Source organism: Plasmodium reichenowi, chromosome 10, assembly GCF_001601855.1.
Source record: "Plasmodium reichenowi strain SY57 chromosome 10, whole genome shotgun sequence".
Classification (NCBI taxonomy): domain Eukaryota; phylum Apicomplexa; class Aconoidasida; order Haemosporida; family Plasmodiidae; genus Plasmodium; species Plasmodium reichenowi.
The window spans coordinates 849,855-876,701 of NC_033655.1; the positions used below are offsets into that span (position 1 = coordinate 849,855).

A 26,847-nucleotide genomic window follows, 5' to 3' on the forward strand; every position below is an offset into this window, starting at 1 on the left:
TAAACATTTTGAAATGTATTACTACCATTATATGGAATATATATTTATACATATACATTATTAATTTTTTAAAAAAACGAAACATAATTTTTTTTTTTTCTTTTATCTTTTAATATCCTTTTTTTCTATTTTTTTAATATATATATATATATATGTATGTATGTATGTATGTATATATGTATGTATATTTCTTTAATAGTTTTTTTATTTTCCTTTTTTTTTTCTTCTATATTATAAAATATTATACCAGATGAACAAAAAACATAATAACAGCGCACATTTTGAAAAGTTCCCATGCACAACTAATATTCCTTACAGTGTTCAGAATAACTTCAATTTAGAAAAAGATACATTAATAAAAAATTTTGAAGATAAGAATGAACATATAAACAAAAAGAGTTTTAATAAAAATTTGGGAAACTTAATATATAATATCTCAAAACTTATATTACATAATTCAAACAATAACAATTCTGACAGTAATAATATTAATAGCAAAAATAGTGATACTAACCATAATATAACAAATAACAAAAGCTCGAATAATAACACAACTAACCATAATACTACCAATCATAGCATAACTAATAAAAATATTACCAACCAGAACATTGCCAACCCTAATAATAATAATAATAATAATAATAATAATAATAATAATAACAATAATAATAACAATAATAATAATCCTAACGATAATCCTAAAAATAATTATAAGGATAATCAAATAAATAATTATAAGGATAAAAACAATCATAAAAACAACAATAAAAACAACAATAAAAATAACAATAAAAATAACAATAAAAATAACAATAAAAACAACAATAAAAATAACAATAAAAATAACCTTAATAGTAATATTACATGCAGTGAATACAATTTGCTGAGTACAAATAAAAAAAATCAAGACATCACACAACCATTAGGGGAACACATAACATCAATCACAATGAATAATATAGAAAGTAATAACTTTTTAGTTGGTGATGAAAATAATGGTTTTTATCAAATTTTAAACAATGTAGATTATAATAAAAAGGAGAAGAAGAAGAATTTTATAAACAACAAAAGTAATAGTAATATACATATGAATAATATTGAAAACCAATTATATAATAATGTTAGTAATATAATTCCAATGGTTTCAAAAAATAAATATAATTTATTTACAAATAACGCAAATTATCATCAAGAGAATGATAAATATAATGAAAAATTATTTAACAATTCAGTTAACTTTTGTAATATGCCAAATTATGAACAAGAAAAGAAAAAAAAAGAAATAGAAGGATCAGAAAATTATAAAATGAATGATGTATCTCAACTTACACAAATGAATTATATGTATAGAAATATAGATTATTCTAAAGAAAAGGTAGAAGAAGAATCTTTTGAAAAAAATGTTGTAGATTTTGAAGAAAATGTACCTGAATTCATGAATGAATATAAATTATATAATGAAAAAGTGAAACATGATAATATAAATAATCAAATCATTAAAGAAATAAAAAAAAACAAAGGAAATTATAATTTTAAAAATATTGTAATAACTAATATTTTCCTTGGAAATATCCCACCAAATATCACTGAAGAAAGATTAAAAAATGTATTAGAAATATTTGGATATATAATTCATATCGAATATAAATGGTCTATTGATAAATGGTCTTATGCTTTTGTATATTTCATTGATGAAAAATGTGCTATTAATGCTGTTAATTTTTTAAATCAGAAAAAGTTTTTTGATAATTCACCTAATCATAAATTAATATGTTTTATTATTTCCAAACAAATTCCTCATCAAAATACCATGCATTATAGTAAAGAAAATTTCTCCTTGTTAAAGGATGGACCACCAGGTACGCATGCAGAAATGAAATATAAAAATGTAAAATGTTTATGAGTGTGAATATATAATGTGCACATTTTTTCAATTTTCTTTTAACACTAAATGGATGTATATTTATATATATTTTGTATGTTTATATATATATATATATATATAAATTTTTTTTTTTTTTTTTTTTTTTTTTATTTTATTCAAGGCGCAAATTTATTTTTATATGGAATACCCCTAAAATGGACCGAACTAAATTTAATACAGCTAGTAAATAAATACGGACATGTTGTAGGTCTAAGAATTCCGTATATCAGTAAAGAGAATGACAAGAAACAAGGTAATAGAGGTTTTGGATTTGTTTCTTATGATAACAAAAAATCAGCTATAGAAGCTTTTGAAGAATTATCAAAAATGTATATACATGGAAAACTTTTAAAGGTTCAGTTAAAGAATGGTGAAGAGCATTTATTACCTGCAAAATTAAAAAACATTTATAATACAAATAAAAATAAAGCAAAAGATGTTACAAACCTGAAAACCGCACAAAGTTTAGTTAGTACAACAGATACTTTAAATACGTTTAATTCTTTGACTTCAACCGAAGTAAAAAAGAAACTTAAAAATAACAAGTGTTCAAATAATAATATGAAATCTTCCGTTTTTATTTCAAATAAAAATAATATAAATAATAATAATAATAATAATAATAATAGTACTATATATAATAATGCTAATAATAGTAATACTCAACATCTTTCAATGCCTGATACGAATAGCTCAAAAAGTTTATTAGAAAACGAATACAAAAATAAGTTTCCTTTAAACAATTCGAATAATTGTGATTCCGTTCCTAGTATATATCCAAAGATGTTTACAAATTATTCGGATAAATATGATCTAAGTGTTACCACTGAAAAACATTTTCCTATGTATGCATCTAAATTACCACAAAATAACGGCACCAATTTGTGTTTATTAAAAGAATTGAATACAGGAGGAGAATTTTGTTCTTATACTGTTAATGAAAATAACTCATTTGAAGGAAAAGATACTAATAAAAAGAATTGTGGAAAAATGTTAAAGGAAGGAGATGATATTAATAAAAATGAAACATTTTTTTTAATTAAAGAAAACAGAGAAAATAAATATAGTAATAATAAAGACAATAAAGGGGAACAAATAAATACTCAAAATGATATGGCGTTATATAATAATATGGAAAGTAATATGATAACTTATAAAAATATGGAAGAAAATATGGCACCTAATAAAAACATGGAAACTACCTTTTCATACTTTAATATTTGCGATAATAATAATAATAATAATAATAATAGTAAAAGTAATTATAGTGACTCCAAAAAAATAACTCGAAATAGTAATAGTAATAGTAACAGTAGTAGTAGTAGTAGTAATAGTAGTAGTAATAATAACAATTTTGAAACGAGATGGGATAAAAATACCTGGAAAAAAACAAGCAATATACAATCAGTAGAAGAAAATAACAAACATGATAATACGTTTTTTAATTTTATAGATAAAATGGATACTACAAGATGCCAAGGAGGAAATATAAGAAATAATAAGTATTCAAATTATAATTACATGGAAGAGAATAATTCTGAAAAGAATGAATCATCTAAATTAAACAATTTCAAAAACCAATTTGGTGCAAACCCGAAAAATTTGTTTTTTTTTAATAATTCAAATGAATCGGAAAATTCAAATATTCATATGTATAATAAATTTTTTGTTAATGAAAATAATTTATATTCAGTAGATGAAAAAAATGAAAGACAAAATATACCTACAGAAAAAAATATTGAGCTAACTATAAATAGGATAAGGAATGAAACACCATCATCATTTAATGAAAAGACAAAAAATATAAGTTCCTTTTTAAATAATATATGGTATAACAATAATAATAATAATATTATTATGTACAATAAAAATAGTAATGTACATGATAATAATAATAATAATATTATTCATAATAGTAATAGCATGCATTATCATATAAATGATATTCATACCAATATGAAAAGAGATAACTACGAGAATAATAATAAGTGGAATAATAATATAAAGGGAAATAATTCAAATGAATATAATTATAAAAAAGAAAACAATAATAATAATAATAATAATAATAATAATATGTTTTATTATAATATAAATAATAATAATAATAATAGCGAGCATATATCTGAAATAGATGTTAAACAATTAAATAGTATTATGGAAAAAAAGAAGGAATATTTAAATGCTGTTTCTAAAGAAGAACAAGAAATTTTGGATGATAATATATCAAAAAATGAATATATGAATGATAAACAAAATAAAACAACACAATATTTTAAAAATATGAAAATTTTATTTACATTTTTAAATATATATGCAAAACAAAATTCATTAGATATAGATGATTTTTTTAATGATGAAAAAAATATGCACTTGTTTGAAATGTTAATTAATAAGAAACAATTTGATAAAAATGATTTGGAATATTTATTTAATATGTTACAATTAAAAAATAATGAAAAAGAAAAAATGAAAAAAGAAATATTAAATCATAATGAATATTTGAAGGAAAATTATAACCATGATAAAATAGTATATACAAGATCAAATACCAATATGCTTAATATGAATTATAACACTTCCAATAGGTACCAGCAAGGTAATAATATTAATACTAATCCTAATGTTGCTCAAAGGAATGAAAACAACTTTTATGGGAAAAATAATGATTCACCATATGATTTAGATATAAATAACATAATATATACAAGTAATAATTTTACAAATTTAGATAAATATGAAAATAGCAACTTCAATATGGAAATAAAAAAAATTAATGATATGAATGCATACGATAATAAGTTTATACCAAATGTTCAGAATAATGTCAATAAATATATGTAATATGATAATAACATGTAAAAAAATAAAATTTTTAATCAATATAAAAATATAGCATAAAAAAAATTTATTTATTTATAAAAAAATAAACACATATATTTTAAAAAAAAATATTTTTATATATATATATATATATATATATATATATATATATATTTATATTTATATTTATTTAAAAAAAAAAATAATATAGTTATAAAGAATTCTTTGTATTAATTATTAATATTCATAATTGTTTATTAACCTTAAATGTCTAAATGCTTTTTTTTAAAATAAACATATATTTATATAATATATAGCCTAAATTATATGTGAACATATAATATTATAATAAACAAAATGAGTATATATTAATATGTATATCATTTACACTATGTTAATATTTAAATTATTTACAACGTTTTATTTAATAATTTTAAAAGTTTTTATTTTATATAATGTTTTTGAAATGCAAAATTTTGTTACACAAAAAAAAAAAAAAAAAAAAAAAAAAAAAAATTTATTATATATTTTTTTTTTAATAACATTTAATTTTTTTATATTTTCAAACAAATATTAACTTTTATGTTTTTAATTTATATCAATTTGTGAAAAAAGAAAAGGATTAAAATGTATAAAGTTGTTCAGCGTTTAAATAAATATAAATAAATAAATATATATATATATATATTTATATAATAAAATGTTTGTCTTTTTTAATTATTTTCCACAAATATTCAAAGTACTAATCATTATTGGGTGAAAAGGTTACTTCTATAATATCTTTCGAATAGACAGATTTCCCTGTAGTGGTTTGAATAATTCTTGCAACGAAATTAAAATGTTCATTATTATTAACATATGTCACAAAACTATTTGAACCTGTTCCATCTTCAAATCCAAAATAATAAGACTTCGAACCAAAATAAGCTTTTCCTCCTTTTTTCAGATTTTTTTTGAGAATTTTTAAAATATGATAATAATTTTCTTTTCTATATAATATTTCATTTCCTAATATAAAATCAAAACAGTTTAATTTCTTCTTTTGTAATTTCGAATTTAATTTATGCCATGGTTTATTAATAACATAACATGTTATTTTATCATTATTTATTTTCATGTAATGCTTATTTTCTTTTAACTTTTTCTTTTTAAGTTTCATCTTCAAATTTTTTTTTATATTTGGTAGTAAGACGTCATTAATAACTTCTTTATTTAATTCTTGGAAAACAACATTTCCATTATCTAATAACACTTTGATTCCAACTAAACCATGCCCACAACCTAGAAAAATAAAATAAAATAATATAATAATTATTATATATATGATTATATATACATATAAAAAAATAATATACATATATACATGCACTTTAAAATGTATAATAATGTTGCACTGAAATATTTTTAAAAAATAATAAATCATCATACAACGTCAACATAATATTATATATACCTAATTCCAATACTTGCTTATTATTAAAATCGAACCCTTCCTTATGAAAAAATTTTAACATATCCCATGTACATTCCCATATTGTATACCCTCCTTCATAAATGTTGTGTTTAACTAACTTACATTTTTTTTCTGAAGAAATGGCATGACTTTTTAAAATTAGGGAACTTTGTATTTCTTCATTTTTTTTCTTTTTTTTTTCAAATTCATCATGCTCATTTAAATAATATACCTCATACATTTTTCTATTTTTTAAATATATCTATATAAATAATAAAATAAATAGTTTATTTTGTTTTCTTATTATTAGTAGTATATTTTAAAATCTTTTTAAAAGTTATTCATTAAAAAAAAATATATATATATATATATATATATTATTATTATATATATAAAATTTATATTATGTTATCTAAATAAAACATTTAAACAAAAAAAATATATAAAATTAAAAAATATGATGAAATATATATAAAAACAAATAAAATATAAAAATTATAAATATTTATAGAAATTTACAAATATTTACAAATAAAAAAAAAAGAAAAAAAAAAAAAAGGGAAAAAATGAAAAGGTAGAAATAATATTGAATTCATAAAAATCATTAATAATAATATATAATAAACATTAAGAATTCCATATTTTATATTATATATATATATATATATATATATATATATATATATTATGTATGCATGTATAATATTACATATATAATACATTTATATATATAATGAATACGAATTAACATTTGAATAAATGAAATATTATAAGTGTCAAATTTCATAATTTATCAATGAAAAATATATATGAAAAAATAAAAAAGAGCAAAATGTTTTTATAACATAATATTCGAAATATTTAATGATTTGTATTTCCCTTGCTTTTTTCTTGTATCATCACTCTGAAAATGAAAGAAAAAATATAAAATATATAACTTGTATATAGAAGAAATATATAAAAAAATGTTTATCAATATTAATAATATATATATACATATATTTATATTTATGATTTTATCTTTTGATTGTTACCTTTAAACTATCAATTATCAACCACTGATCACTATCTGAATTATAATCAGATGATATTTTAAATAAATTATTGTTTTTTTTCTTTTTTTCATCATTTGTATTTTTTTGCGTCTTTATAATTGAATCTTCTTTAAAACGAACAACCTTTTTAACCTGTTTTTTTTTTTCCTCATTATTAAGAAATAATTCATCACGCAAATAATTTTTTTGGGGTATTTTATTTATTTTCAAGTTTACATCTTCCTTTTCATCTAAATATAATGATGATGAATTCATATTATTTAAGGTATCTAAAGAGATGTGGAAATAATATAATAAGCTAGCACATGTTGTTAGGAATGAAAGAAGTAAAATTATGAACACATTCTTTGACACATGTAATATAATATTCCACATGAAATATCTTTTACTAATCAAATTTGATAAATTAAAACAAAAAATATATATATTTATTATGGTAGATTCTAAACTTAAAGGAGCTTTTTCTATACATAATAATAAGATGGGTAAAGATAAAATTTTGATAGAAATATTCTGAACAATTATATTGAATAAAAATAAAAAGGGACTCACGTAGGTATTCTTGTTATTATACAGAAAAATAAAACTGCATAATTTAAGTAAAATATTAAATAGGATAACGACCATGGAATAATTTTTGTAATTAAGTTTATTTGTGTACAATTGGAAAATTGAAATACCAATTAATTTGGACGACCTGTAATAAGGGAGAAATAACATAAATTTTGTACATACATTTCGTATAAATTTTATGTATGAAGAATAGTATATTTTACATGATAAATATATAAATAATAAATACAAATCGTATACACATATATATATATATATATATGTTTTTTTTTTTTTTTGTTATATTCTTACTGTGATACGAGAGGAATGTAATTAATTAGAGAATGCGGCCAATTAAAATTCTGAACACCATATTGTAAAATGGAAAGTTTGGAATCAATAGCAGAATTAAATAATATAATAAAAAAGATTGTTTTAAATAAATTTTCATTAAAAAATATTTTTTTTAAAATATTTATTTGGGATAATATGTCTTCTGTATTTTTGACATACACTTCATCACTTCCACTTTTGAATATAATATTACGTTGTATTTTTCTTTTATTATTTAATAAAAGTGTTTCTTCACTACATACACATGATATAAGAAAGATGAGGAAGCTTTTGGAAATTAAAACAAATATACTGACTTTCAAAATATACATATAATATAATATGAGAGAACAAAATATTTTTACACACATTACATATGATATGTAAAAAACTTTTTCAAAATACATTTGCCTTTTACATCTTTCAACTACTACACCTTCAAATATACAAGATGATAATAACATTTGACTGGATATAAATGATATTATAGTAAGGTAAATATAATAATTTATTTTTTCATTAAAAAGGTAAATAACTAATAACAACAAGGTCGTTATAAATTCACTAATAATAACATAATATTTTCTATTTAATGGAAAATATACAAAATTATCCATATATCCACTTTTTCCTATATGTGCCTTTTTTTTTAAATATCGTGATTTTGACAATCCATTCTTTATATATCTTTTAAAAAATATTTTTAAAAATAAATATTTACTTTTATATATTAAACTACAACAATATTGTATAAATTGTTCAAAATAATTATATATTTTATATATTTTTCTGTAAATAAGGCCAAGTATATTATTTAAATTAAAATACACACTATCTGTTAAAAATGCAAATAATGGCTTTATAAAATATAATAGTATGAAAATATTATATATGTTTTCCCTAACATGGGGTGTTACTTTTTCTTTATATGTTGTACTTAATATATGATCATTGTAACGTAAAAATAAAATATATAAAAATTCACTCATAAAAAAAAGGGGAGAAATATTCTTTATCAATTTCGTTATCTTTGAACTATCATCTTCCCTCTTAAAAATATGTTTTATATCTGAAGTTTTCTTCATTTTTTCTTTTCATTTTTTTTTAAACTCTTTTTACAAATTGTATATAAATATTATGATTATATATATATATATATTAGCAATAAAATATAACTTTATATATATATTATTCTATCTCATTAAGTGGTGTATATATAATAAAATATATATTGCAAATTAAATGAAAAATATATTACTTCCAATACAATATATTTACAAGATATATAAAAAAAATCTTCAATTTCATTCGTTTTAAATATTAAGTTTTAATTGTAAAATGAAAAAATATATAAATTGACCTATATATGCATTAATATATAATCTTATATATATTTTTTCTTTTTTCAATTTTAATATTAATAAATGTTATTGTGGTTTATTTCTTCTAATGAAAAATAAAAAAAAAAAAAAAAAAAAAAAATCGCTTTTAATTTTAATTCCAATAATTTTTTTTTTTTTATTCTCATTCCTAATTATATATAAAAAAAAATTATGTATATTATTACATATAATATTATATATATATATATATATATTTTTTTTTTTTTTTTTTTTTGGGGTGGGGAGGGGGAATTTTATAAAAAAGAAAATCCCAAGCACACCTTTTTATATGTATAAAAAAAAAATAGAGAAAAAGTTCTCATTCAAAATAAAAAAATGATATAACATTATTATATATAAATAATGCTAATATATTTAATAGATGATAGGCATATAAACGTATTCAAAATAAAATATAAATTAAAAAAAATATATATATATATATTAAATATAATTATGTAATAATTGCATTTATTCTTTCTTTCTTTCCTTCTTTTTTTTTGTTTTTTTTTAATTTAAAAGAAATAAAAATATTTACATAAGAGTATAAAATTAAAATAATTATAAATCATAAACAAGAATATCAATAGGAACTTAATCATTTAAAAAGATATTATATATTATATGTCGAAAAGGAAATAATTATTAAAAAATATTTTTTTTTTCATTACATAAGAAAATTAATATAGGTTAAACAAATAAATTTTAATGTAATTCTTTATAAGAAATAATGTTTGAATTGTACACATATTTGTGTTTCTTCTCTTTTATAATGAAAATATTAAATTTAAGTTCTTTTTTTAGTTATATTCATATTCATATTCATGTGTTTGTATAAAAATTTATTGAGATAATATTGCAATATTTAATACTTATATCATATTAACTTATCTTTTTATGTTTTATATTTTATATGTAGCTTCATGTGCATATTTTTATTATTAATTCTTATATGATATATATATATATATATATATATATATGACAAATATTCTTTTGTATGTAAATGTTAATATTAATATTTAAAATGAAAAATATACAAAAGAAATAAATACAAAAGAGAAACTTCTTTTTTTTTTTTTTTTTTTCTAAATTTATGAAAGTATTTGCTTACTTTTTTGCCTCATATAAACATATCTTCGTTTTAATAAAATTAAGATTTTATATAACTTGTTCTTTTTGTGAAAATAAAACTTGTACGTTATTTATACTTTTCATTTTCATAATTTTTTTTTTTGCACTGTTATGATATATGAATGAATGTTCTTTATATAATAATGTATGTATGTGTATTCATCTCATATGCATAATTTATATAGCTACTAAATAACTTAACATTATTTATAACATATTGAATAATAAATTGTGTTAATACAATGAATGCATCCTTTTTATATAAAAATATGAACTTAACACTAAAATAAAAGATTTTTAAATCAAAAGAAATTATAAAAAAAAAGAAAAAAAGGAAAATATTATTTTATATTTCCATCCTTTTCCACACTACATTATTGCATTGTACTTTTTTTTTTTTTTTTATTAAATTTATGTTTATATATAAAAACTATTATTAGTTTTATTATTATTATGGTATGTAGAACTGAAAAGAGGAATATAAAATAAAATGTTATTTTTACATTTAATAAAAAAGAACATTCTTTTGGTATTCTATGGTCTTTATTTTAAAAAAATATAAATTAGGTATAAAAAAAAAAAAAAAAAACCTTAAAAAATGTGGAATAAAAATAAAATAATTATATTTATATTAAGCTATATAATAAACTATACACATGTGAACTATTTATTTGCATATATTTAATATTTTTACTTTATTTTTATTTTATATATATTTCTTATATATAATATATAGACATAATTAAAATATTATGTTATGGTTTAAAAATATTTTTGCATGTATTTGAGTCCCATAATTTTATTATGTATTCATATGCATCCACACAAAAAAAAAAAAAAAAAAAAATTAAAAATCTTCAAATGTTAATAAAATGCGTTAAAAAATATTTGTCCAACTTTTTAATTTAATTATAACGCAATAATTTTTTTTTGTAAAAAAAAATAAAAAAAAAGGGAAATGGTTTATTATGTAAAATTTACACTTAATTTTATGTCATTTTATTTTTTGTATATTTTTTAATTTGAAAACAATATAATCAATTATATATGTAAAATGTAGAATATTTATATATTTATATATATTTACATAATATTATTCCTTTGGGCTTTTTTCAAAAAAATAGTGATCTTTTATCATTTGTATTAAATTAATACTATTTAACACTTGATATTATTTTTATTATTTTAACTTTTTCCATGTTTATATTTTTTTTTTATTTTATGTATTTTATTTTAACTTGATTTTTAACTATTTAATATATATATATATATATATATATATATTTTTTTTTTTTTTTTTCTCATTTTTTTTTTAAATAATATATAATAGGATATTAAAGAAATACAAGTGAATTAAAGAATAAAATAAAATTATTATGTTTTAAAACAACTGTTTCATTTTAAAATATATTATTTTATGTAAAGAAAATAAGCATGTATGTCTTCATTTATAATATACAGTATATTTTTATTAGTGCATTTTATACTACAAAAAAAAAAAAAAAGTAATAAATAAATAATAAAATAAAAATATATATTTTATATTATTAAAATAAAATATATATGTTTTCTTTTTTTAAGAATTGTTACCATATGTTACATGTTATACTAATATACTTGATATTAAAATTACAAGACGACACATTTTTTATAAACATTTATATAGTAAAAAATATTAATCCGTACTATATTATATTTTTTTATTTATATTATATATATAATGATTAATATATAAAAATTGTGTATCCATTACATGTGTTGAAGGATTAATATTTATTCTACAGTTTATTATATATATATTTATATATAATATATTTTTTTATTTTTTAATCCTAATATATTAATATTTATGGAATTTTATATTACATCAGATAAATAGTTACTATGTGTAAAGTTTCTATTATATATTTTTTTTATGAAAAAAAAAAAAAAAAACGTAAAATAGAAATGTGTAGAATCTTTTTTATAAATACTTATAAAAAAGTGTATTCATATTATATTTTATTATATTTTATTATATTATATATATATATATATATATATATATTTGCAATGACAAAATATGATTTATATAAAAACATAATTATTCACTAATTCTTTTTAAAAATTATATCAAAACAATTTTATTTAATTTGCTTTTGATAATATTTTTTTTGTTTTTTTTCTTTTGTAAGTTAAAAAATTTCGTTAAAATGTGGTTATCAACATTTCTAGCCTTACTTATTTTTGTGGAATGTGTTATAGTTGTGTATATACCAGCATATATAGAAAGTAAATTATCAAAAATTAAGAAAAACAGATTTTTTAATATGGAAAATTTTGAAAACATAGCAAGTGGTATGTAAATTAAATAGAAATTTTTTTTTTTTAAATAGTTTTACAAATTCATATTATATTTTGTATTATGAATTTATTATTATTTATTTGTTTTTCTTTTTTTTTAATTAGGCGCGATATTAGCTTTAGCCTTTTTGCATATGCTACCAGAAGTTATAATTTTATCCAACAAAAAAAATATGAATCTGTATTATATTTTTATATTAGTACTTGTATCTGTAACTTTTTTGAATATAACGGATATACTATATGATCATCACTTTGAAAGTACTTTTGATGTTAATTGTACACTAGCATGTGAAAATTCAAACAATCAAATTAAAAACATAAACGATAAAGAAATTACTACAAATTATATAGACATAAAATCAAATGAAGTTATAGATTTAGAATTGAAGGCAATGGATAATAATATTAATAACAACAACAACAATAATAATAATAATAATAAAACCGATCCATGTAAAACTAATATATTTTTTGAAATATTTAAATCAAACTCTTTTTTTATTGTTTTAAGCCTTTTTATACATTCTTTTATAGAAGGTAATTCTTTAAAAAAAAAATAATATTAATTTGTTATATGTAAATTTATTTTTTTTTTATTTAAAAAAAAAAAAGGCAAAATCATATACTAACATATATATTTATATATATATATATAATATATAAGAAAAATACAGTTTATATACTTTTACAAATTTATATTATAATTTTTAGTTATCATTTATAAATAACAACATATATGTTATATGTATATATATATATATATATATTTATTTGATTTATTAGGCTTACTTATGGGAAGTCTAAAAGATAAAAATGCTATTATAATCGTAGGACTCTCAATGTTAGCTCATAAATGGGCTGAATGTTTAATAGTTTATAAGAATGTTGTTACCAAAATAGAAGTAAAATATTAAAAATTGAACTATATACGTTATAGTTTTTATATATTTTCTTATTTAATTTTTATTTATCTTTTTGTCTATATTTAAATTAATATACATAAATACATATCAACATAATAATTTATTATTTTATATACTCCTTAATTTTTTGTTTATTTAGAATCCTTTACTAGCAAGCATATATGCTTGGTCTTTTATCTTATCTTTACCATTAGGAGTTTTTATTGCAATATTTTCCTTCCCTTCAAGTAATAATAAAAATAAAAATAAACCAACACAATATTCAGGAATGATTCATAACATTTATTTTTTCATTTTATTAATTTAACAGATGAATTTGTAGAAATAATTTTTAGTTCAATTGCTTGTGGTTTTTTTCTGTATCTTTCCTTTAACGTAAGTTTTCGTTTTTTTAATTATTTAATTCAAAAATAAATGAAAAAGAAAAACAATACATCGATTATAATATTATTTACAAATACGTGATGTATTTTTTATAGATGACTAAGGAAATAAAAATAACAAAGAGTAATAAGCATTTCATATCTTTTAGTTATTTCCTTGGAGTTGGAGGCATGTCAGCATTGATGACATTATTTAATTCTTTTGAAAGTAATAATATAATATAGAGACAGCTACAATTATATTTTTTTTAATATTGTCCTTATCTATTTATACATTATAATTTCAAACATTCGGAATTGTGATTATGTTACTACCATAAGAAATAAGAAAATATTTATTTTCGTTTTTAATGTTCTCTTATTAAATATGCCTCAATAAAATATATATTTGATTTTATATATAATTTTCAATATTTTGAAATTGTATATTTTATTATTATTTTTTTACGTTTCCGTATGAATCTAATAAGTACACATATTATTCTTCGAATTTGATTTTACACCAATTTTTATATAAATACATTTTTAATAAACAATAATCATTAAAAAAAAATATATGTAATAAATATATATTTTTTTTATTCATATTTATGCTATTGAAAAATTCTGCAATTTTTTTTTTTGAAAACATAAAAAAAAAAAAAAAAACGAACAAATTTTTTAACCATTGTGTTTACACAATTAAAAAATACATATGTTCAAATTACAAATATATATTTTTAAACCTATAATTTCATAAACACATCGATATAAATAATGAAATTTTTATTTACAAATAAAACCTTTGCATTTCGAAAAAAATTAATTGTTATACTGTTCTATGCAACTATAATTCTTTTGTTGTCTTATAATTATTATTAGATATATAATACTTTAAAAAGAAAAAAAGGGTTCTTTAACTTCAAGTATATTATAGATATTATTTATATACCATAAGTAAATTGTCTTAAACATATATTTATCCACAAAGGTTTTTCTAATAATACTTTTAATTATATATATTTCTAATTATATTTTTTTTTCATTTATTTTTGGAACATTTTTTTCTTATATAATATTAAAAGGAATTATAAATACCACTTGTCGATTATGTTAAGGTATATTTTTTCATTATTTTCATATTTGTTAAAGAGAATTTCTTTTATTTCTATTACTAATATGTTATTATTTTTTATTCATTAATAATAAAAATAAGAAGTTCATGATGAAATACTAAAATTTTTCTATTTATAAATAAATTTGTAGAAAATAATTTAAACTAATATACATAAAAGAAAAAATGTATAATATCAATATTCAATTACATAAAACTATAGAACTCCTTTTTTTTCAACTTGTTACTTTTAATATGTATATTTTTTTAATATTTTATAGAATAAATATATATATGAATATTTTTTTTTCTCATTTATTTATACTCTCTAAAAAATTATATATTGTACGAATGCATAAAAAAAATTAATGAATCTATATATGTATTTTTTTTTTTTTTTTTTATTGATCTCTTAATTTATGAACTTTTTAATTTTCGGTAATAATATTAAAAGGTTGTATTCCTATTACAATGTATCAGAAAAAAAATATTATTCTTGAAAAAAGTCATTTTTATAGTAGATATAAAATAAAAGACAATTTTACACATAATATCTTTAAATATTAATTTATAAGATTTACAAAAATAGTACATTTTTTTACTAAAATTCCATATATACTAATATATAATTTCAAAAAGAAATATTATTCTTTCATTTATATTCATAGTGTAAAATTACTTTTGAAATATTCTAAAGAAAAATACAAAAGAATACTGGGAATTATATAAATATTTATATCTCATAAACGTTAGAATAATTTAAATTATAATTAATTATTCATTAAATCACATATTACATCTTATATTTTAAATTGATAATAGAATATTTATGTAATATAATTTACTTATGGCGAAAAAGGGAATCTTGAATAATTCCAATGGTAAAATTGTACTTGAAGAAAATTTTTTATGTATTCAAATAAAACTGTAGTCAGCCACGTTATATTCTTTCTATATAATAAGATATAAAAGGTGACTATTTAACAATTATAAACTTTAATATTTCCTGCAATACCAAAAGAATTTTAAAATCTCAAAAATATTAATTATGTTTATTTATATAATTATAAAAACCATACATATATATATATTAAAATGCATAATATAAAATTAAATTAATACCTATGAATCAATGAAAGTTTCATTTATTAATATAAATAATTTTAAAATATATAATATGAAATATCTAAATTAGTATACACACAAAATTATTCAAATAATTTTATATAGTAATTAATTTAAAAAATTAAATAATATATAATATTTAACTAATAAAAATATATTAAAACAATAACATAAATATATAATTAATTAAAAAATACAATATTAAATTAATAAATAAAATAAATATATTGTTATATAATTTTAATCTATTAAAATTAAATAAATACTAATAAATAAATATAATTTTAATAAAGTATATATAAAATAAATAAAATATATATTATATAATTTAAACATGAAATTAAAAAAAGATAAATACAATATTATAGAATTAAAATATAAATTAATATAAAAATAAATAATAATACACATTATATAATTTAAATATAATAAAAATAAATAATAAAATAAATAATAATACCATATTATATTATTTAAATATAATAAAAATAAATAATAAAATAAATAATAATACATATTATATTATTTAAATATAATAAAAATAAATAATAAAATAAATAAATAATAATACAAATACTATTTATTTAAATATAATAATAATAAATAATAAAATAAATAATAATACATATTAATATTATTTAAATATAATAAAAATAAATAATAAAATAAATAAATAATAATACAAATACTATTTATTTAAATATAATAATAATAAATAATAAAATAAATAAATAATAATACAAATATTATTTATTTAAATATAATAAAAATAAATAATAATAAATTTTAAATATTAATATAATAAAATTAATTAAAAATAAAATAAAAATAATAAAAATATTAAGTTAATATATTAAATTTAATTAAACAAAATAATAATTAAATAAATTATATTATTAAATTAATATATTAATTTAAAAAATGAATAAATAATATACTATAATTAATATAAAATAAAATTAAATTAAATAAAAATAAATATAATATATATAATTTAAATCTTATAAATAAATAATATAATTTAATAAATAAATTAATTAAATAATTAATTAATTAAATTAATATAATATAATAAAATATATATAATTATTTTATTATAATTGTTTAATAATAATATTTTTAATTATATATTAATTTAATATAATAAATAAAATAATTATATTTATTAATTACTTATAATATTATTAATTTAATTAATTTAATTTTAATAAATATAATTTTATAATTTGAAAATAATATAATATTATTAATATATTATTTAAATAATGGCATATTAATTAATTTTATTAATATATAATTATTTATTTACATTATAATATATATTTATTTTATTTTAAACTTAAAATTATTTATTTAATTTTAATAAATATAATTTTATAATTTGAAAATAATATAATATTATTAATATATTATTTAAATAATGGCATATTAATTAATTTTATTAATATATAATTATTTATTTACATTATAATATATATTTATTTTATTTTAAACTTAAAATTATTTATTAATTTATTATATTTATTAAAATTAAATTAAATAAATTTTTTAATAAAATTATTTGATAATTAATATAATATGTTTATTAAATAATTTTAAATAATTAATTCTCTATTTTATTTATTAAATTAATATTGATTTATTAATTTAATTATTATTATGTTATTAAATAAATTTAAATATTAATTATATTTCTTATTTATTAAATTAATATTTATTTATTAATTTATAAATAATTTAATTATTATTTATATATTTTTAATTATTATAATTAAATTAATATATATATATATAATATTTATTTATTTATTATATTATTTTTATTTATTTATAAATAATTTAATTTATATATATATATTTATTTTATTATTTATTTATAAATAATTTAATTATTATTTATATATTTTTAATTATTATAAATAAATTAATATATATATTTATTTATAAATAATTTAATTATTATTTAAATATTTTTAATTATTAATAATTAAATTAATAAATATATATTTATATTATTTTTAATTAATTTATATAATATATTTATATATATTATTTCTTATTTATTTATTTATTAATTTATAATTAATTTAATTATTATATAAATATATTTAAATATAAATAAATATATATATTATTTTAAATTATTATATTTTTATTTTAATAATTAACATTTAAATATATATAATAATTTAAAATAATATATATATTTTATATTTATTTAATTAAATTATTATTATTATTTTATTAATTAATTTTAAATAAAAAATAATTTATTAATTTAAAATTATATAAATATATATTATATTGTTATATTATATTTAAAATTAATATATTATTTATATATTTTAAATTAATAAATAATTTTTATTTAAATATTAATATATAAAATAATTGTGTGTAAATATATAAATAAATTTAATATAAAATTTAATTAATATAATAATTATTATTAAATTGCTTTATTTATTATCAATATTAATTTATTATTTATTAAATTAAAGAATTATAATTAATATATATATTTTAAAATTTATTTAATTTAATAATATAAAATATAATTATAAATAATTAATAATTTTATTTTATAATAGAAATAGTAAAATAAAATAAATGTATAATTTATAATTTAAATTAATTATTATATTTAATTAAATAAAAGTAATTTTCTTAAATTATTAAAATAAATAATAAATATATATTAAATAAATATATTTTTTTAAAATAATATATATATTAATTACAGAGTTATCCATAATTAAAAATATAAAATATATATATTTATTTGATTGTGTAAAATATTAAATTATCAAATTTTAATTTATATTAATTATTTTGAAAAATTTTTTGTCTTCTAAAATATATAAATATTATAAAAATATTTATTTATGAAGTAAATATTTTATGAATACATTATTATTTGATTATTTTTAATTTTTATTATTGATAGTAAACAATTATATTCTAATATTAACTTTCTATAATTTATATATTTTTTGTGAATTCACTTAAAAAATATTAAAATTTATTTGAATCGAATTATTTAGATGTTTACATTTTTATTAATATGTAAAATTTATATTATATTGGATTTTGTAGGATAAATTATGAATTTTATTTTTATACATTATATGAATTATTACGTTCAATTGTGATATATCTTCATTTCTATTATAATGAACATTATATATCAAAATGTGGACAAAATTTTATTATTTTATTTTTTTTTTATGATCTCTAATGTTCTTAATTTAGATGATGAATATATAATTTTTAAATATCTTTACATATATACATATATATATATATATATATAAAACTTAAGTCCTAAAAAAAAAATTTCACTAGTCTTATAAATAAGAGATATTTGTTCATGTAATTATGAATATACATAAAATAGAACATCAATACATGTTTAGATATATGACTATACACGTTCTTTTTATGTAATATAACAATGAACTTTTTTGTAATATAATTTGATGATCCTACATTTTCTTAATTTTTATATTTATCATATTATTTTATGGTTAGAACAAAATAACGCATGTTTTATTTTATATCATTTATATGCATCTGAAAGTATTATTAAACAGAATAATATAGAAATAATATCCACATATTTACTATATGAGGGAATATATATATAATATATATATATATATTTTACTCACAATTTTATTACAATATATATAAATGCATATTTCTTATATGCATGGTCTTTTAAATTCATAGAACAATTTCTTTATATTTATTTATTTTCTACGTATTGCTCAGTTTTATTACTATATAATTTATACTATTTTCAAATGTCTATTGGTTTATAATATTAACTTATAAAAAGTATAATATATAAATATATTATATATATTAATAAAGACAATATGTAAATATATATTGAGAACTTTCGCTTTTAAAACATTATATGTAAATATATATTGTTCTATATCATATGTATTATAATGGAATTTTTTAATTTCTCATTTAAGAGAAATAAAATATATAAATATAATATTGTAAATAAAATGTTAAAAAAAATTCTTATTTATCTATATGACACATTTCACAATATATACCTTTTAGTACAATTGAAGAAACACATTTTTTTATGTTCAATATATGTCATATACTTTAACTATTATATCATATAGAGTAACTATATTCAAAAAAAAAAAAAAAAAAAAATGTAATTTTTAATAAAACCAAAGAAATTATAAATATACAGAGGGGCATATAAGAACTATACATTCCTTTTGTTAGAATTTTTAAAGGAAAAGAAAGAAAAATTTCAAGAAAAAAATTATATTTTATAATACATAAAAAATTAGCATTATTTGTTATATCATAAGGATTTAAAAGAATGTCATAATAATTTTTGCATTAAACTAATAGATTAATAACAAAATATATTTTTTGTAACCAATTAAAAATAAAGAATTACGTAATCATTAAAAACCTTCACTCATATATCGAATCTTATATTATTCACTATTAATGTTGTTCAAGTTGATAAATTATAAAGTTATGTTTTACATTTTTGCCAAAAATTAAGAAAATGCATTATTTATTGTTTTTATTCCCAAGTAACATTTAGACAATGTTTTACAAGGGTATAATAAAATATGAACATAAAAAGAAATAACCTTTTAAAACATAATTTTGTAATATTAGATTTAATATACATAGTTAAAATATGTTTTATATATTATATTACATTTTAAGAATTTAAAGTAAAGAAGAAACCATAATGACATATATTGAAAATTGAAAAAAATTGTATTTTATATATGTGTTAAATTCATTGTGAATATGTTCTAATATCCGTTAATTCTTATCTATATTTGAGAAAGAAATTATATTTTAATACATAATGGTTTGGATTATAAAGTGTATTTTTTATTGTTTTCATAATGCATATTACACATAAAAATATTTATGTATATAGATTAAATAAAATATATAAGAAAAAAAAAAAAAAATTATATATATACAACTTTATAAATTGATAATACAATATAATACTGTAAAAAAGTAGTAATATATGATAAAATAAATATTTATATTATTCATCGAATAAGTCATGTAATTATATATGAATGAATACTTGACGAAATACATAAGATTTGAAAACAGTAATTTTTTATTATTTTGTCATACATGGATATTGTGTTTACATGAAAATGCTTTCGTTTTAAAACACTTTTTTTATAGTTATATTGTTTTCCTTTATTGTTAATGAAATAAATACAAAAAAAAAAAAAATTTACATCTACAATAAATTAATGGTATTTAGTTCCATTCAATACATGTGTAAAGATGTAATTACCTCTCCGCATAATATATATTACGTCATTTATTTTGTTATATTCTTTAAAAAAAAAATGGGCTTTTTGTATTAGTTTTAAAATTATTTTATAAAACATTTTTTAATAAATAAAAAAAAAAAAAAAAAAAAATTACACATAAATATTTATTAAATAAAAAAAATACTTTCATATAATATCTAATATTTTCCTTTTATTTTAAAAATAAGAAAAAATGTTATAAAATATGTATATAAATATATTAATTTTAAGATTTAAATATAATTTTTGTTTTAAAAATTTAAAAAAAAGAATTTGAACAAAAATGAATATTAAAAAATGAAAAAAAAAAAAAAAATACAATATTAGTCTTACAAATATAAATTATATAAAATATTAATAATAATATTAATTTTTTTTTTGTTTATATGTATAATAAATCCTTCATAATAAACATAAACACATAAATATTAAAACATATAGAATTATAAAATATAATTTAATTTTGATCACATATACAATATATATGTTTTTCTTTTTATTTTATCTTTTTCAGATTTTTTATTTGGTTTGAAAAATAGAAATTATTTTTTTCAGTATTCTGTTAAATAAATGATGGTAATTTTAAAAATAACAATATCTCATTTTAGTTGCTAACATTACCATTTGCATTTTCATCTGCTGCATTAGCTTTTTTTCTTCCTCTTCTTCCTCTCTTAGGTTTTACTTCTGCACCTCCTGTTTTCTTATCTTCTTCATCTTTACTTACAACTTCAGGTTTTTCTTTGTCTTCCGATTTATCACTTTTATTTCTATCATTGGAAACACTTTTAGAATCATGATTTTCTTCTGTTTTAGCACCTTTTTTACTTCCTTTAGTATTCTTATTCTTCCCTGTATTCTTTGCATTTCCCCTACCACCTCTCTTGGGTTTTACAGTTTCATCATCGCTTTTTTTCTCTTCTGTGCTATTGTATCTAACAGAAGCACTTTGAGATTTATAACTCTTTTTTGATTCACTTAATCTGTCATTGCTTTTTTCTTGACTTTTTATCTCACGTGAACTGCTCTTGTATGCCGATCTCGGTGAAGCGCTATAGCTTCTTTTTTTTTTACTTTTTTTATCATCATCTGAATTTAGTTCTCTTTTGAAGTCGGTGCTTGCGTTCCTTTTTCTACTATTACTTCTATCTTCACTTAAACTTCTCCTTCTTTCACTTCTATCTTCACTTACAGTTCTTCGTCTGCTATGACTTCTGTTATCACTTGATAAACGTTTTCTATAGCTTTTATTTTTTTCACTATCGCTATCTCGGTATGCACTAGAATGTTTACTTAATACATCACTAGAGCTTTCATTTTTATTTGTTTTCTTTCTATAACTTCTATCACCACTTCTTGATCCATGATCAGATCTACTCCTACTAATATCATCGTTTTGGTTTTCATAAGAACTATAACTTCTTTTCCCTTTATATCCACTTCTTTTTTTACCCTTACTTCTATTTCTGTAACTATTTCTATTATCGCTTAAACTTTGACTATGAGATTCATATTTATTATTTCTTTTGTTTGATGAATTACTAGATTTACTGTATCTTCTAGATCTTGATCGATCTCTATCTGATAATCCCGATTCATTACTATATCTACGTCTTTTTTTATATTTAGGACTATAATCATTTCTATATCTTTTCATATAAGAAGAACCTCTTTTATCTCTTCTAACTTTAATATTTGTAACATCGTCATACACTTTAAATTCTGCACCATCAAATTTTTCAATTGCATATAACATATCATCATAACTTACAAATTCTACTATACCTTTTCCTCGTTCAATATTAGCATATCCCACATCACCACATTGTCTCATAATATCTTTTAAATGTTGCCACCTGCAATTATCTGGTAAATTAGTAACAATTACTCTATTTTCAGTTCTTATAGGTGGGCCAACACCATCATCTTTTTTTCTATATTTTCCAAAACTATAAAATACAAAAAAATAGAATGAATATTATTATTAATAGATTATATATTTTCTTATTATTTATTTTAATTATATATATATATATATATTAAATTATAAAATACCTTCTGTTTTCTCCTGAATGTTCAACACGTAAACGAAATCCATCAAATTTATATCCATCTCTTCTTTCTATTGCATAATCTGCATCTCTAAAAAGAGAGAAAAAAGAAAAAAAAAAAAAATTAAAAATAAAAATAAATATATTTTATATTGACATAAATAACATATATGAACAAATATATATAGTTTTATACACAATTAAATATTATAAATCATTAATAATATATTATGAAATGCTCATATTTAAAAATATGTTTAATGGGTTATGAAATATTATTTCAAATTTTATTATTATATTATAAGTATCCATCATAGCCAAATAGTTACATAAAAATGTATTTGTAAATATTGTACAATTATAAAAAAATTATAATGAATTTTCTTATAATAGTTCAAGTTTATTCTCCACACAATAAATATATGCTTCACAATACACTAATATAATATTCAAATAACATAATAGATATTCATATGTATTTTTCATATATTTTTATAATTAATTTATTATTTTCTTTTCTTATTCTTACTTCAAATCATAATAATGAACAAAAGCATAAGAACTAGAGGAAGATCTTGATGGCTTTATATCTATGTACTTTATACGCCCATACTAAAAAAAAAATATATATATAATAATAAATATATTAATAAATTAAAAAATATATATAATAAAACATTTTAGTTAGTAATATTGTTTTCTAATAATACAAATAATATATACAAACCTTTCCAAATAAATCGTAAACTTCTTCTTCAATGACATTGCCTGGTAAATTTCCTACATATATACACGAAGATGATTTACTGAATCTTGGTTTAAAACTCATTCTTTTATTTTTTAAAATAACAAAACATTAAAATAAATATATATATTTTTATATATTATTTTTTCAATAATAAATCTTAAAAAATTTAAAAATAAAATTACATATATAATAAATATATGGGGCGCAGGAAAAGAGTTTTGGAAATAAAAAAAAAAAAAAAAAAAAAAAAAATCTATTCTTAGTGTAAAACAAAACAAAAATTAACAAAAACTAAAATAAATCAGTATTCAGAAAACCTTAAAAAATTAAAAACTAATTATACAACATTTTTCATATACATTTTGTTTTTTAAGGTATATACGTATTTTTTTTTTTTTTTTTTTTTTTTTAGATTAATATAAATAATAAGTGATAAAAATATATAAAAAAAGTCTAACAATATAATATTTTAGTTTATTTTTATAAACATTTTATTTATTAAATGTATAAAAAACATATATAAATTTACATATATATTTATTAGATAATTTTTTTTTTTTTTTTTGTGATTTTCATATATATATTATTATAATATATAAAAATATATAAGAGCTTATTTTTCATAATACTGGAAATATTTATTATATATATGTAATAAAAAATAATAGTGAAGAATTAATATAAGCTTTTATATTATGTGACAATATATATAATATTGTATAATTATTCATATACTATTTATATATATATAAATAATATAAATTAATAAGGTTAATAAAAGATAATAAATCAGGTTTGTAATTTTACATATATAATGAAAAAAAAAATAATATATATTACATATATTAATATTATAATATATAATTTATTATATATATATAATATATTAATATTATAATATATAATTTATTTTATATACATAATAATGTATATTATATATATAATATATTTATATATATATAAAATATTAATTTATAATTTTCCTTAATATTCTCCCTTGTTCATCACAAAAGAACAAAAAAAATATATATTAAAATGTAAAATGAAAAATAAATAAACATATTTACTAATTTCATCATAAAATTACTATCTAAAATTAATATAAGAAAATATCCTTCCAACATTTTCGGGATGGAAAATTTTTAAAACCATTTTGTTCTGATATATTTTCCTTTCTTTGCTTTTTTTCTTTTAAGATATAGATAAATTTTTATATTTAATAAAATAAAATTTAAGCAAATATATGAATTTAAAAAAATATATTTTTACCTCATTTGTTATCTTATTTTATTATGTTTTTCCTTAATATAACATATTAATAATATTTTTAAGAACTTATAAAATAGGAAAGTATTTTAAGAAGTTTATTATTTATACTTTAGAAAAACACATATATATATATATATATCCAATTTTAGGTTCATTCTTTTATTGTATTTATATAAAAAATTTTAATATTAATATAGATATAAGACTTTAAGATTAAAAAAATAAAATGTTTTATTTATATCACGTTGTGAAGTTTTAAAAAGTAAACATAATAAAAAAAATTATAAAGAACAAAAGATAAGAACTATAAAAAAAAAAAAAAAAAAAAAAAAGTATAATTATGTAAGAACCTTATTTCAATTTTCTATATTAGAATAATACAACTTTGTATAGATATCTTCTTTTTTTATATTGAAATAATAAAGAACATTTTTAAAATTATATATATTTTTTTACAATTTTTAAGAAATACAATGTAGCACATTATAAATAAAATAATATTTCCCCCCCGGCCCCAAAAAAAAAAAAAAATATAAACATGTGTCCATATTTATCTTTCTCAATATCCATTTTAATATGATTCTAACAATCTCATTAAAGATTTAAATATGTATATTATTTATATAGATAATATAAAAATTAAATTAGTAACTTATATTGGATATACGAAAAAATATATTTTTTGAGGAAATTTTATAAATTTCGTTCATCTTCTTCATAGAAAATGTCTATTTAATATGAAGCTAAAAAAATAAAATAAATAAATAAAAAGATGTAAAGGATCTTATAAAAAAAAATCAAATATTTATTATAAACTAGTTTTTATTATTTTGTGTAAATTTGTATATACATTTAATAAAAATAATATATATATATATATATATGTATGGTGTAGTAAACTCATTTAA

The 26,847-nt window shown here is 16.1% G+C and overlaps 5 protein-coding genes across 5 annotated transcripts; 2 read left to right on the plus strand and 3 right to left on the minus strand.

Annotated features, from left to right (window-relative positions):
* Window positions 1–250: 250 nt before the first annotated feature.
* Window positions 251–4,771, plus strand: PRSY57_1021400 (RNA-binding protein, putative; the record flags this gene model as incomplete). Its single annotated transcript, XM_020114883.1, has 2 exons — window positions 251–1,838; window positions 2,049–4,771. The coding sequence occupies 2 exons, from the start codon at window positions 251–253 to the stop codon at window positions 4,769–4,771; spliced, it is 4,311 nt and encodes a 1,436-aa protein (XP_019970429.1).
* A 721-nt stretch (window positions 4,772–5,492) lies between these two features.
* On the minus strand, window positions 5,493–6,444 carry PRSY57_1021500 (hypothetical protein; the record flags this gene model as incomplete). Its single annotated transcript, XM_012907804.2, has 2 exons — window positions 5,493–6,031; window positions 6,204–6,444. The coding sequence occupies 2 exons, from the start codon at window positions 6,442–6,444 to the stop codon at window positions 5,493–5,495; spliced, it is 780 nt and encodes a 259-aa protein (XP_012763258.2).
* Window positions 6,445–7,041: 597 nt separating this feature from the next.
* Window positions 7,042–9,228, minus strand: PRSY57_1021600 (putative membrane protein; the record flags this gene model as incomplete). The annotated part of the gene is made up of 3 exons (XM_012907805.2): window positions 7,042–7,107; window positions 7,238–7,955; window positions 8,123–9,228. 3 exons carry the CDS (start codon window positions 9,226–9,228, stop codon window positions 7,042–7,044), a joined length of 1,890 nt encoding a protein of 629 aa, XP_012763259.2.
* A 3,623-nt stretch (window positions 9,229–12,851) lies between these two features.
* Window positions 12,852–14,536, plus strand: PRSY57_1021700 (zinc transporter, putative; the record flags this gene model as incomplete). Its single annotated transcript, XM_012907806.1, has 6 exons — window positions 12,852–12,996; window positions 13,108–13,542; window positions 13,789–13,907; window positions 14,068–14,155; window positions 14,239–14,303; window positions 14,408–14,536. 6 exons carry the CDS (start codon window positions 12,852–12,854, stop codon window positions 14,534–14,536), a joined length of 981 nt encoding a protein of 326 aa, XP_012763260.1.
* Window positions 14,537–22,475: 7,939 nt separating this feature from the next.
* On the minus strand, window positions 22,476–24,751 carry PRSY57_1021800 (pre-mRNA splicing factor, putative; the record flags this gene model as incomplete). Its single annotated transcript, XM_012907807.1, has 4 exons — window positions 22,476–23,820; window positions 23,927–24,013; window positions 24,452–24,534; window positions 24,650–24,751. The coding sequence occupies 4 exons, from the start codon at window positions 24,749–24,751 to the stop codon at window positions 22,476–22,478; spliced, it is 1,617 nt and encodes a 538-aa protein (XP_012763261.1).
* Window positions 24,752–26,847: the final 2,096 nt, after the last annotated feature.